The 14,156-nt window shown below is 41.8% G+C and overlaps 2 protein-coding genes across 3 annotated transcripts in view; one reads left to right on the plus strand and one right to left on the minus strand.

Moving 5' to 3' along the window:
* HSPBAP1 (HSPB1 associated protein 1) overlaps positions 1 to 9,169 on the minus strand; it is a 71,828-nt gene extending 62,659 nt beyond the window's left edge. For both annotated transcript variants that reach the window (XR_010132911.1, XM_004036181.5), the window contains exon 1: positions 8,785 to 9,169. Coding sequence is in view for 1 of the 2 variants with exons in the window: in XM_004036181.5 (XP_004036229.4) it covers positions 8,785 to 8,848 (64 nt within the window). In the remaining variant the exon portion in view is untranslated. The remainder of the gene's footprint in view (positions 1 to 8,784) is intronic.
* A 1,190-nt stretch (positions 9,170 to 10,359) lies between these two features.
* Positions 10,360 to 14,156, plus strand: part of SLC49A4 (solute carrier family 49 member 4) — a 96,952-nt gene continuing 93,155 nt past the window's right edge. The window contains exon 1 of the mRNA XM_004036182.4: positions 10,360 to 10,702. Coding sequence (XP_004036230.1) covers positions 10,360 to 10,702 — 343 coding nt within the window. The remainder of the gene's footprint in view (positions 10,703 to 14,156) is intronic.

The raw sequence follows: 14,156 nt of genomic DNA on the forward strand, positions 1-14,156 counted from the left end.
TTAACTGTTTAATGCTTCACTGTTTACAATGCACTTTTACAGACATTAAAAGTGCTCATCTGATCTTATAAGAAGCCTGTAAAACAGGCAGAGACGGTAATTCATTTCCATTAACTGAAGGAAGAAATGGAAGCTTAGATGTCAGAGGACTGGAACCAGATTTATCAGGTCCCCTCAGTCCAAGTCCAGTGCTCTTTCCACTGCACAATCCTATTTCTAGAGAATTGACTGTGTGATTTAACTAGGGCTAAAAACTCAGAAGAAAAAATATAACCTGAAAGGATACACAGGAAAGCTCAAGATCAATTCATAGATAATCATTCACATGTGCTCCGGGGAGAGAGGAATGTTTTGAGGAGTGCATGAGTGTATGTGCACGTGCACTCATGGCAGGGAGTGCTAGTTGCCTGTGACAGACTCTTTGCTTGGCCAAACTTTAGTCAGGCTTTGATTCTTCTGCTAGGTCCATCTATGCACTTCCTTGTAAAACCCAGTTTTAGGAAAGAACCTTGCTAAGTCAGTTTAGCAAGAATTGCCCCCATCCCTGATATCTGATCAGGTTCTTCACCCCCAACCAACCTCCAGGTGGTATCTGATCACCTTGGCCTGCCTTCAGCAAGAATCCTGTTAGGTTGGTTTTTCCAGATTTCCCCTTACCCCTGATGTTTCCTCTTAGTAATTTCTTATCCACTGACTCTGCTCCTTGGCTATAAATTCTCACTTGCCCATGCTGTCTTTGGAGTTGGGCCCAATCTCTCTCCCCAGCTGTGGGACCCCGTTACAGTAGTCCTTATATCTATGGTGATGGTCCTGAATAGTCTTCCTTACCATGCCTTAACAAGTGTCACTGAATAATTTTTTATTTAACTTCTACTTACCCAATACTCATTCTCTTCTTCCTTATTAAAGAACTTTCGGCAACAGGAGTGACTGAAAAATTTTATTTCTCAGACTTCTTTGCAGACAGGAGTAGCCAAATATAGATAGATAGATAGATAGATAGATAGATAGATAGATAGATAGATAGGGAATATATATCTATAATTTCCGTGTGTGTGTGTGTGTGTGTGTGTGTGTGTGCACGCGCGCGCGCACATATGGAAGTTGCGAGTCAGCCTTTTTGCCCTCATCCTTTTCTATATACTGCCTGGAAAGCAGACATAATGATTAGCCCTCCTGAGAGACAAATGAAAGGTCCAGGAAATCGCAAACCTTAACCAAAAGAATGCAAATATGTTCATCTTTGTGCTAATGAACCAACTACTACCTCCTGAATCCTTTTAGATTAAAAAAAAAAAACCTCCTCCTAGTCTAGACTGTTATTAATTCATAGCTGGTATAACACCTTGCTTTCTGAGGCCATCATTTTCAAGGATAACCATATTCTCCCTCTACACTGTTCTGTGGCTTGGGCTGGATGAATCATGGCTGGTCTGACACACTGTAGCATTCTTTCAGTTTTAAGGTTGTAAAATATTCAATCTTTGAACATTTTGCTTCTGGAACTTTAAAGGGCAGAGAAAAACAGAAGCATGAGTTACTTTGGGGTAGCGATTTATTTATTCTACTTAACTTACATTAGAGCCAATAGATCACATGGCTTTGATTATTCCCAAAATGGTTCATACTTGGGTAGGTATAACTGGGTAGCCTTCTATAAATATGTACACAGGCGACAGTAACACATGAGTAGTGTTTTGACAAAAAAGCTACAAAGAAGTAAATATTTCTTCTCTAGCATAAAGTTAAATTTAAAAAATTTAATTATCTGATCTAAAAATCCCACACATCCCAGAGATTATTTAATAGGAGACCTCCAACACTAAAATTTGCTGAGAGAGTGCCTGGCCTAGTGACTGGTATATATTAAATGCCAAAACATTTGCTAAATGAACGAGAGCACTATGAAGTGTGTGCAAAGCAGAGTAGCAGGATGTTCACCATAACAGGAAATTAGCATATTTACAGAATTTCAGGCCCATCGTGAAATAAAACAATCAGCTGGTTGTGAGATAAAACTAATTTAGCTTCTGATAATTTAATCAACAATAAACTGGGCCATTAAATTAATGAATTTAAATGTTACAATTTCCTTTAAAGAAGAATGCAATGCTACCCTGTACTAGTTAAACAGCCTATGGATGCACCCAGTTATTCCATGCTAATAATATTTTGCAAAGAGCTATAAAAATTCTGAGGCAACCTCAACAGTCTTCAAAGGATAAGGGTATTTAGGTCTAAACTTGCAGCAGGTAGTAATTTTTAACTAGATGATTTAGAAACTACTGAAAAAAAAACAGATTAGTGATCTGGGTGTTACACAATAGTTTTTTCTCTCTCCAAATGTAGGATGTTCTCCAGTCAATTTATTACAGCCTGAGTTACAACTAATTCTTTGGAGATAGTGAAACATCATCAAAAATAAATTGCATCCTTCTCAGTAATTTTTTAAAATTAATGTAAAGTACAAGATAATTTGAAACCTAATTTCTCTGAGAACGCCAACTATCTGGTGTCAGTCAATTAACACCTGGCCTGGATTTGTATCTGAGATTTAGACTTTAAGACAAGAATAAGGAACATTTACCATGTGTCCAGGACACTCCGAATATTAACAGAATATAACAAAAATCTTGAAATTGAAATTAACTTGTCTCTCATCAGATATAATTTTAATGAAAAAATTAAAGATTTTTAAAAACCTTCAGAAGTTGACATAAGAGTAAGTCACACATTACACTACAGAGAATCACTATAATGATACAGCATGAATTTAAAACTGGGTCCTGGCACAGTGAGATCATTTATTTCTGAATGTATACATCTAAGTGTATATATGGTGTTTCATCAAACAACTATTGTATATACATATAAGAAAGTTTAAAACCTCTGGAATGGTAGATATTAGGGCAAAAAATAATGACCATTTGGGTCATGTTAGAAAAACCTGATGGAATCGTGCAAGTACTATCTAACAAAATTACTGGATTAGTACTGAAGACTGAATGGTAAAACTTACACCAAAAAGAATTTTTCATTTTGTAGCCACTATTTTAAAATGTCAACACAAACTAAGAAAATTCTCCTGAAAGGTAACATAATACTTAAGTACAATGATGGCTAACCATAAACCCTTTGAATTTCAAGGCCTAGAAGGTGATGTCTATCACTGAAAAAAACCCACAAACATTAGTGCTGTGGCTGTTATGACCTAGCCTTATCAATACCAATGCTTGGTGTGGCAGTAAACACGCAGGAAGTTCAGGCTGGGCACCTGAGACAGTTACATCCTGGACACTTACCAAAGGTTCATGAGCCTTTTAGCTTCTTTCCATCCTCCTACACTTATAAACCCTTGTTCAGTTAACCCAGAAAACTTATCTTTACCTCAAAAAATGGCTCATAAATTCAAAAGTAATACTAGTCTTAAACCAAAGCAAGAAAAAGGAAATCTGTCTATATTTTAAGTGAAGTTAACACTAGAAGGAATGATGTCTCAAATACTAAAGGTTTTTGCAGCGTACCTCCAAAATTTCTACCCAAATGTTTCCATTGAACCCCAGCCTCCCCAAGTGAATTTTCGATAATTTAAAATAAATGATTATTTTATCTTACTTTTCCTCAAAAGTATTCAACAGTAAGGTCTTGAAAAGACATCTGCACACCCATGTTCACAGCAGCACTATTACAATAGCTAAGTGGTGGAAGCAACTCAAAGGTCTGTTGACGAATGGATAAGCAAAATGCTTACACATGCAATGGAACGTTATTCTGCCTTAAAAAGGAAGGAAATTCTACCATATACTACAACATGGATGAACCTTGAAGACAGTATGCTAACTGAAATAAGCCAGTCACAAGAAGATAAACACTATATGATTCCACTTATATGGAGTATCTAAAGTGGTTAAATTTCTAGAAACTGAAAATAAAATGGCAGTTACCAGGGACTGGGGGAAGAGGAGAAAGGGAAGTTATTGTTTAACGGATACAGAGTTCCAGATTTGCAATATGAAAAAGCTCTAGAGATCACCTTCACAATGATGTGTATCTACCTAACACTACTAACACTGAAAAATGGTTAACATGGTAAATTTTATGTTATATGTTTTTACCACAATAAAACAAATGGTATTGTTTTTCTGATACTCATCAATACCAAGCATTCAGTGAAATTAAAAATTTTATCTACATTATGAATTACATATGGATTCTAACATGGGAATTTTTTACTTTTTGAGATAACACAGACTTTTGCTTTTCTTTAAACTCCTCCACCCTTTGCCCCTTTTAAAAATGAGAAAAATGACATGGTGAGTACGGGTCTCCAACTGAAAAAGATAAATCCAGTTATGTAGGAATGTTAGTTCTAAGTGAAAATCAATTCCACACAACTCTAGATGAGATATTTCCTCAGAAAGCACTGGAAGAAGAGTTACTAACACATTCTCCTCTTCATCAAGGAATAATCTTGGCTATAACTAAAAACTAAAAAACAGCCCAATAGAAATATAATAACCTCAGTTTGAAAGATAGAATCACACTCAAATAACTGCAATTTTTAATTTCACTGAATGCTTCAATCAATGTATGATTCTGAGAGTAACATTTCACATTCAGAATTTAAATTGATTCTTAATTAACAATAAGTAGTTTCATGTTTGTTTTTAATTATTTCTAAGCTGTTATTTCAAACAAACAGTATCACATTCTTGAAGGCAGACCTCTTACTTTTATCTCCCTAGAGGTTAGTCCAGTGCCTAGCATAAAATGATGCTAAACAAATGTTTCTTTCAAATAACTGTATAAGAATACCTGATTTTTAGCAATGTATAAAACTTTATTGAAACTAAGCACTTGTTTTCTCCACTTCTGTAGAATGAGCTATCAAGCATAACCAAGGTGATTAGTTCCACGATTTTATGCTCACCTCTACCAGTTACCCTTTCCTGCTCCCAAGCACTGACTCACTCCTATCACTCCTAATCACCCGCAACCCTATGGCAACCATGCCAAAGCTTCTTTTTTTTTTTTTTTTTTTTTTTTTTTTGAGACAGGGTCTGGCCCTGTTGCTCAGGCTGGAGTGCCATAGCACGATCTCAACTCACTGCAAACTCCGCTTCACAGGTCCAAACGATTCTTGTGCCTCAGCCTCCCAAGCAGCTGGAACTACAAGCGTGTGCCACCATGCCCAGTTTATTTTCGTATTTTCCGTAGAGACAGGGTTTCACTATGTTGCCCAGGCTGGTCTCAAATTCCTGAGCTCAAGCGATCTGCCTGCCTCGCCTCCCAAAGTGCTGGGATTACAGGCATGCACTAGCATGCCTGGATGCTTCTTCACCCTCAAATCTCCAGTACCTTTCTCTACTTCCTTACTTCTGTGGTACCTTGCTCTATTTTTCTGCGAAGACTGAAACCCACGATTTTCCTCTTCATCACGTCAGCATTTCTGTTTTCACCCTGCTCTTCTCTGGATTCAATGGATACAAGTCTTACCCTTTTTCACCCAGGTTCTCTGTCATTATTTCTACTTTAGTAGAATTGGTCTCCTCACCTGCCTCATCTTCAAGAAATTATCCTAGGAAGCACAAACCAACCCAATTTCTATTAGTTCCTTCTCCTCTCAGCCTCCAAAGTACTTAATGTGTATCATATTGAGTATCATATCCCAGCTAATTACATCTGACGTTTAGGATATGTCTTATACTACTGTTCTTTTTATCTATGTCTTTATTGCCAAAAATGATATTTATAATTATTTTGGGGCAAAGATTGTCTTCTGCTTTACCACATGAAAAAGGTCTGTTTACCATGTGCCATTCAAATATTTTTTGATAATGGAATAAGTTTGCTCAAAAATGAACTTTTCAGCTGGGCACAGTGGCTTATGCCTGAAATCCCAGTGCTCTGGGAGGCTGAGGTGGGAGCATCACTTGAGGCCAGGAGTTCGAGACCAGACTACGGAACACTGTGAGACCCTGTATCTACAAAAATAAAAAATAAACAAAAAATTTTTAAAATGAACTTTTCTATGACTCCCATTGTATTCATCATTATACTGAACATACTGGCCCTTTCACTTGACTTTATTTAATGTATTTATTTTCTCATTCTCTTACATAACATCTCTAATTTCTTTTCTTTCAGTTTCAACATCAGTTACTAAGGCTGGCACTTTCTATTAATAATAAAAATGGTCACCATTCTTGAATATCCAATTCCTGCCAGATACTATGCTAGATAATCTACACATATTAACTCTAATCTTCACAATAATCATGCATTTTACAGAGGAGGAAACTGAGGCTCAAAGAGATTAAGTACCTTGTCCTCCAGTCTTTCTCCCTCCAATCGATCTTCTACCCTTCAGCCAAAGTGATCTTCCTACAACCAAATCTAATCATGTTATTTCCCTCACCTAAAGCTCTTTAAGGCTTCCTACTGTCTTAATGTCTAGATTCCTTAACTATGCCTAAGGTAATCTTCAGGATACCTCTTTTCTTACCACTCCTAACACCAACTTCTTTCAGTTCTTGGACCATGCCATGCTTTCTCCTTTTGCCTCTGGACTTGGCATGGAGTGCCCTTATTCATCCACTCAACAAACATGTGGCATGTGCCAACTATGTGCCTGGCATTGTACTAGCAGCTGGGCACATGGTAGAGAATGAAACAGACATAGGTCCTGCCCTCAAGGTACTTATGATCTAATAGAGAAAACAAATAATAAATAATTACAGATTGTAGTAAGTAAAATGACAGAAGCAGGATGCTGTATTCCAGAACATCTAGGGTTGGGGGGTGCAAGAGAAATCACAGTGACTGTTTTAAATAGTTTGGTCTGGTAAGGTCTCAGGTGGTGACATACTTTAAAACCTAAAGATTAAGCCAGCTATGTGAAAAGCCAAAGGGGAGGTGAGTGACAAGAGATCCTGCTAAAGACATCAGCAGAGCCCAGACCAAGGATTATTACAGGCCACGGTTAAGAATCCGGGTTTTATTCTAACTTCTAAGGGCAATGTAATTCGCTGAAGAATTTTACATAAGGAAGAGTCACTTTTTGCTGCAGAATGGAGAAGGGATTAGAGGGGCACAGAATAGAAAACAGAGACACAAGTCAGTCAGGAAGATACAGTAGTAGTTGAGGTGAGAAAATGTGGATGATTTGAAGTACGGCCTGATACTGAAAGGAAAAAAGTAGACAGATTAGATGCAGAATTGACCTGACTTGCAAAGTCATTACCTGAAATTAAGAAAGAGGCAGAGAGAGGTTATAGAGTTTGGGAATTTGTCATTGGAGAACGTTAGCAGGTTCACTAGAGAAACAGAGGATCAGAGGGATCTCAAGCCCATACTGACTGAATATTCAAGAGTTTGGCCATTTTCACTTTATACGGTCATCAATTTGTGCAGGACTTTTTCCAGCAAAGTTCAGGCCCACGGGTGCAGGTACAAAGAGGGCAAAAGGTTGACTTCATCCAGAGTAAGAGTTTTGTCAGAAAAAAGTGCAGGAAGGGACAAGAGAATTTTTCAAAGGAACGACATACATTCTGGATAAGGGGGTGCAGTGGATAGAAAATGGAAAGATCAATGCAATGGAGGTATAGATGAAGGTCAAGAATTGTCTCCCTGGTAGAAAGTGGTCAGATAGTAGGAGGCTATAATTTGTTTCTTCTGCTTGGAATGGGCATCTCCCCCTTCAGCAAACTGTTTGACCCCTAAATACATCCATCCTTTTCTGCTCCCTGACTTCCTGAACCCCAGCATCACTCCCTGAGTTTGTCACCATCTCATCCAATCAGAAAGGCCCACCTCAGCGGATCACAAGGTCAAGAGATCGAGACCATCCTGGCCAACATGGTGAAACCCCGTCTCTACTAAAAATACAAAAATTAGCTGGGCGTGGTGGCACGCTTGTAGTTCCAGCTGCTTGGGACGCTGAGGCAGGAGAATTGCTTGAACCTGGGAGGTGGAGGTTGCAGTGAGCCAAAATCGCGCCACTGCACTCCAGCCTGGTGACAGAGCGAGACTCCGTCTCAAAAAAAGAAAAAAAAAAAAAAGAGAAAAGAAAAAGAAAGGCCGACCTCAAACTATTCGCTCCTTGAAGCATTTATGTTCTCCCCACTGAGATCCCTCCTCCTAACAACCCTCACAGAGCGTACTACTGGTAGAATAGTTCAGGTGACCACATAGTAAGTCATTCTTTTTCCTTTCTAGGCTCCTTTGGAAAAGGTATTGTTATAAATATTCAAAAGTCTCTGGATCCTGCGACAGTATTCACAACACAGCCCTGCACGGTGCAATCATTCAATAAATAATAACAGGGATCTCAGGCTCATGGGCCTCCAAACCTCATCCCCACTTGCTAAACCAGGGTTCACTGAAATAGAATAAAAGCGCATAATCCCTGTTCACAAAAGTCTCAGATAACTTCCACTAATCTCAAAGGTTGCCTTCAATTTCACAAATTTAATTTTAATCCCCTCTAAACGTTCAAAACACCTCTATTTAGCTAATGATGGGCAAATATAAAACAAAACAAAACAAAAATAACACCCCATGCGTGAAACAGCACTCGTAGGCTACCCTACGACGATCAAAAATCTGGATGCCACAATTCGAGAAATGCCACGCTCACTAGAAAATATAGATTTTTCTTCATAGTCTAATGCAAGGCCAGAGAGACCTGGGTTGGGGCTAAGGCAAACGGCCCCACGAGGGGTGCCACGAGAGTCAACTGGCATTGGGTTTGTACTCAGGGTCGGACCTCAGCCTGGCACCTACCTTCCTCCCCTCCAGCCCCAGCTGCAACGATCACAGGAGTGGTCGCCTCGGAGCCTGCTGCCATGGCTACCGCAAGGCGGGTTCTGCCGGAACCCAAGGCGGAGTGGAGCTGGGGTGGGGTCAGAGTAGGGGCCAAACTCCGACACCCGAAGCTGCACCACAGGAAGGAGCCCCGGCGACTCCCGCCCGGCTCCTACGGAAACGCCGGCTCTCACGTGGAGGTCACGTGACGGATGCTGGGCGGGACCACGCAGCTTTGTTTTGATACCCCGGGTGTGGAAATACAAACACGTGGTCTGAGTAGTGGCGCTTTTTACCTAACCCGGACCTTAACGTTCTTTATTGTAGTCTTAGCTTCGTTTCTGTTTCTCCTTTTCTAGTCAGATCCTTCCTTTCCACCTCGGCTTTTCTCCACCCTAAAGGATTGGAGTTTTAGGGGAAGGTTTGCCGCTTAGTGGGGCTCCGGCGGTGGGATGGGTCTCTGCCGTGAGCTTTCGCGAGCCGCTCTTGGCAGCCTGGAATGCGAGGCTAGCTCACGCTTCTCTTACACCTCTCTTGCCCTTCTGGTGGTAACCTGACTCCTTCTGATTTTAGTGGCTGCCGGGAAATACGAACCTCGGGCAAAGAATCCTGTGATTGCGTTCCCTGTGACTCATTTCCCGATCCAGACAAGCCAAATGGCTTGACTTAGGTTTTCAAGGACACTAATCCACAGCTGTCAGGCTTCTGAATTTGTATACCAAAATAAACAAACAGCTGTGTGAAGAGATCAACAACCACCTTTCTTCTCGTTTACCCTGTGGTCAAATCATAATCACTGGAGATGGATCTTTGGGGCAAAAATCTTCCAACTTTACTGGACATACCTTTATTGCTCGCCTATTGGCAGGCGAAATGGGTAAAGTTTACATATATATGAATGAAATTGGCTAGTTTGGAATCTCCTCTTTGGATATGTAAGACAAAAAAGTAACAAAAATAGGTAGTACTTATTGTACGTAAGAAATGATTTTTATGAGATAATCCCCTGGGACCAACTACGCTTAAACTTTATCCTTCGCCTATAATTTCTGAAGTTACTAACTCAACAAAAATGAGAATAAGCCCAAAATAGAAGCAAGCATCAGGTTAACTGAGGTCACTTAACAGGTCACTGAGTTGTTTATTAGGCACAAGATTTAACTTGGACACTTCCTCCAAACACCCCAGGGTTCCTTGCCCAACCTCCTCGAATACAGCCTCTCTGGGAGTTTCCCTCTCCCCGACTCAGCCGCGCTGGTCCCTGCCTTTTCAGCGCTACCTGCCCTCCGTCTGGGACCTGGCTCCTTTCTTCTCGCCGGTGTTTCCTCGCCACCCGCGGAGGGGAGGGCGGACCCCAGCCTCCTTGCCGCCTGCCCCGCCTCCCTGCCTCCCCGCCGGCCCGGCTCGGGCCGCGCAGGCGCACCAGGCGCGGCCCGGAGGCCGAGGGCGACCACAGCAGCCTCCGCCTCCTGCTGCTCCGGACGATTCTGCGCTGGGCTAGTCGGCGGTGACCCGGACTGCGCCCGGCAGTGGCTTCGCGGGCGACGCGTCGCCATGGGCTCTCGTTGGAGCAGCGAAGAGGAGAGGCAGCCGCTGCTGGGGCCCGGGCTCGGGCCTGGGCTGGGGGCCTCCTGGAGAAGCCGGGAGGCGGCGGCGGCGGCGCTGCCTGCGGCGGTCCCGGGTCCCGGGCGGGTGTACGGGCGCCGCTGGCTGGTGCTGCTGCTCTTCTCGCTGCTGGCGTTCGTTCAGGGCCTGGTCTGGAACACCTGGGGTCCCATCCAGAACTCGGCGCGCCAGGCCTACGGCTTCTCCAGCTGGGACATCGCGCTGCTCGTGCTGTGGGGGCCCATCGGCTTCCTGCCCTGCTTCGCGTTCATGTGGCTCCTGGACAAGAGAGGTGAGGGGTCGCGGAGCGCCAGCCCGCGCTGTCTCTCCTCGGGGAGCAGGCGCCTGCCCGCGCTCCAGGCCTGCCAGCCGCCTCCCTTGGCCCCGGCATAGGGGTTGTGTGAGGTGATAGAGTGTTGCTAGCATTCCATTTCTGACTTAGGAACCCTCCGTCCCCAAAGCGACAAATATGGAAAGGCAACCTTGCAAATATTTATGTTTTTTATCAAGGCCCTTTATGCAACACCAGGGATTTAAGCGATCTGTAAACGTTCAAGTTTTTACACATTGTGAACATCAGAGCATCCCCGTGCACGTGCGGTGTATGTGTTTTACACCTGACAAAAATGACTGATGCTTTGACTTCAAAGGGATATGGGGATGTTGAGGATGAAAGGTCGGAAAATAGATTGACGGTGCCCATATGTAAGGAAATAATGAGTTCGTTTTGTGTAATAGATGACTCCAGCCCAGGAAGAGCTATTGGGAAACTCAGATCTGACGCTTTGGTTTCTGGAAGGTGGCTCTCGGCAGCTTTAAAATGTGTGTATGTGACTAGATGGCTTTCTCAGTTGAGATTTGTGACTTTCAATTAAAGCTTGCAGATGAGTGAAGATGCTTGCTTAGAATGGTACCCTGGACATCTCACTTTACCACTTGCCAGTGTGATTCTCTGAGAAGAAAAAGCCATAGGGCTGAGAATCAAGGCATACTTACCACATAAGTATGGATAAATGATTAGTAGTGACAGTCTACCCTCAAGAGGCTGTTGTGCAAGATTTTATATTTATTAATTGAATAATGCCTGGGAGCTACTTTGTACAGTTTCTGTTCAACCTTTTATAAGTTTTGTTGCAATGAGTTCTTTAGTCAGATTTGGAAGGTTGTCTTAGTCCACTGGAGCTGCTATAACAAAATACCATAAACTGGGTAGTTCATAAACACAGAAATTTATTTCTCACAGTTCTGGAGGCTGGGAAGTCCAAGATGAAGGCTCAGGCAGAATCGGTGTCTGGTGAGAGCCTGCTTCCTACACAGTGGTCTCTTCACTATAACATAAGATGGAAGAAGGGGTTAGGGATCCCTCTGAGGTCTGTTTTATACGGGCAGTAATCCTATTCACATGGGTTCCACCCTCATAACCTAATCACCTTCCAAAGGCTGCACCTTCTTATTCCATCATTTTGAGGGTTAAGATTTCAAAATGTGAATTTGAGGCCCGGCGCAGTGGCTCAAGTAATCCCAGCACGTTGGGAGGCTGGGGTGGGAGGATTGCTTGAGCTCAGGAGGTCGAAGCTGGAGTGAGCTGTGATGGCACCACTGCACTCTGCCCTGGTCAATAGGGCAAGACTCGTCTCAGAAAAATTAATACATAAACAAAATATGAATTTGAGGGGAACACATTCAGACCTCAGCAAAAGTCAAGTGTAGGTAGGTATAGAATTGCAATTGTCTGGCATGTAGTTAGCACTCAAAATTAGTTGGTTATTAAGAGAATAGAATAGCAGGGTGATGTTAGTAGTTATACTTCCTTCTCTCCTCCTTCACTGGAATTCCTTCATTGGAATCCATGTGAAAAAGACTAAGGAATAGTTCATTGTGAATTCCTTAATGATCAACAATATAATGTAGCTGCTAAAAAAGAAAGGACAGTTTAGGCATAGAAACATAGTGTCCAAAACAAGAAGCAAAATAGTTTGATAGGCTCTACATTAGTGTTTAGTTCTGAACTTGATTCTGAGAAGGCCATTTGACAAACTGCAGAACTTTAAAGGTTCTGCGACAAGAATGATAAAGGGTATAAAAATCATGATGTGTAAAATGAAGGGAACTTGTGTGTATCACACTTCAAAAAGAAACTTGAGGCAAGATATAGACTATGTGAAGATCAAGTCAAAGAGGAATTCGACTTATGTGTTGTTCTAGGAGGAAGAACTAGACTGAGTCAAGCTACAAAGAAATGTAACTCAAAGCAATACAAGGAAGAACCTTCTAACAAAGATACCCAGCCCTGAATGGGTGTCTTGACTGCTGTAGAACTTCCAGCTAGAGCAAATACTTTTGCGGAGGATGTGTGCTAGATGCCGAGGAAGGGCTTCTCCTACCAAAGGGAGATTTTCTTTGAGTTTTTGTTGTTTGCTTTTAAACTAAATATTGATTTTCTCTGGGTTTCTGCTGGGCTCAGTGGCTCATGTTTGTAATCTCAGCACTTTGGGAGGCTGAGGCGGGTGGGTCACTTGAGCCCAGGAGTTAGAGACCAGCCTGGGCAACATGGTGAAACTCCAAATCTACAAAAAATACAAAAATTAGCCAGACATGTTGGCATGCACCTGTAGTCTTAGTTACTGGGGAGGCTGAGGCTGGAGGATCAGTTGAGCCCAGGAAGTAGAGGCTGCAGTGAGCTATGATTGCTCCACTGCACTCCAGCCTCAGTGACAGAATGAGACCCTGTCTCAAAACAAACAAACAAACAAACAAACCCAAAGTAGTACTTTACCTATAATCAATGTTACAATAATATTTTTTTAAAAAGAAAAAAGATTGTATTTGTTTCCACTGATGTATTTTTCTTCTGTTCCAGGATTCGGTCTAGGGTCCTCTGTTACATTTAGTTGTAATTTCTCTTTAGTTTCCTCCAATCTGTGATAATTCCTTGGTCATTCCCTTAACAAGGTTGGCTAAATTCAGGGGAAAATGCTGTGTTGTAGTTTCTTTTTATTTTTATCAGGAGCATTTTTCAATATTATTCCCCAAATTTAGCCAACCTTGTTTTTTATGGTAGAAAAATGTTAATTTGCACCCTTCTTATTATAATTGTACGTACTATCCATGGCAGGATAAATTAGAAACTACCCATTCACTTTATAAAATAAGGTACTTTAGTTCTTCAGTAGTTCTTGTGACTATATGGTGAATTCAATTTTATATTTTCCTTTGGTTGAAGCAATAAAAAATACATTTAAAAATTCTCTTTATTAGGAAGTAGTTTTCATTTTTAGTAGAAGAAAGCAAATACACTTTTATATGTTGGCTTTCCTGCTACAGGTGTTCCATCTACGCACGTAGAAAGCAGGTTCTTTCTTGCTTCTGGCATCCTTGGGTACTAAAATATCTTTTTTTTTTTTTTTTTTTTTTTTGAGACAGAGTCTCACTTGGTCACTCAGGCTGGAGTACAGTTGTGTGATCTTGGCTCACTGCAACCTCAACCTCCCTGGGCTCAGGTGGTTCTCAGCCTCTGAGTAGCTGAGACTACAGGCACGCACCACCAAGCCCGGCTAGTTTTTTGTATTTTTTGCAGAGACAGGGTCTCACCATGTTGTCCAGGCTGGTTTTCAACTCCTAGGCTCAAGCAAGGCACCAAAATATCTTGCACCCTGGGGGGTAGGTGGTTGTTTGGCCTTTGTGCTGCCTCAAGCCCCAGCCTGATTAGCCTAGGAGACTGGTTATCTTCCTAAAATGGGTTTGTA

This window comes from Gorilla gorilla, chromosome 2 (genome assembly GCF_029281585.2).
Source record: "Gorilla gorilla gorilla isolate KB3781 chromosome 2, NHGRI_mGorGor1-v2.1_pri, whole genome shotgun sequence".
NCBI lineage: Eukaryota > Metazoa > Chordata > Mammalia > Primates > Hominidae > Gorilla > Gorilla gorilla.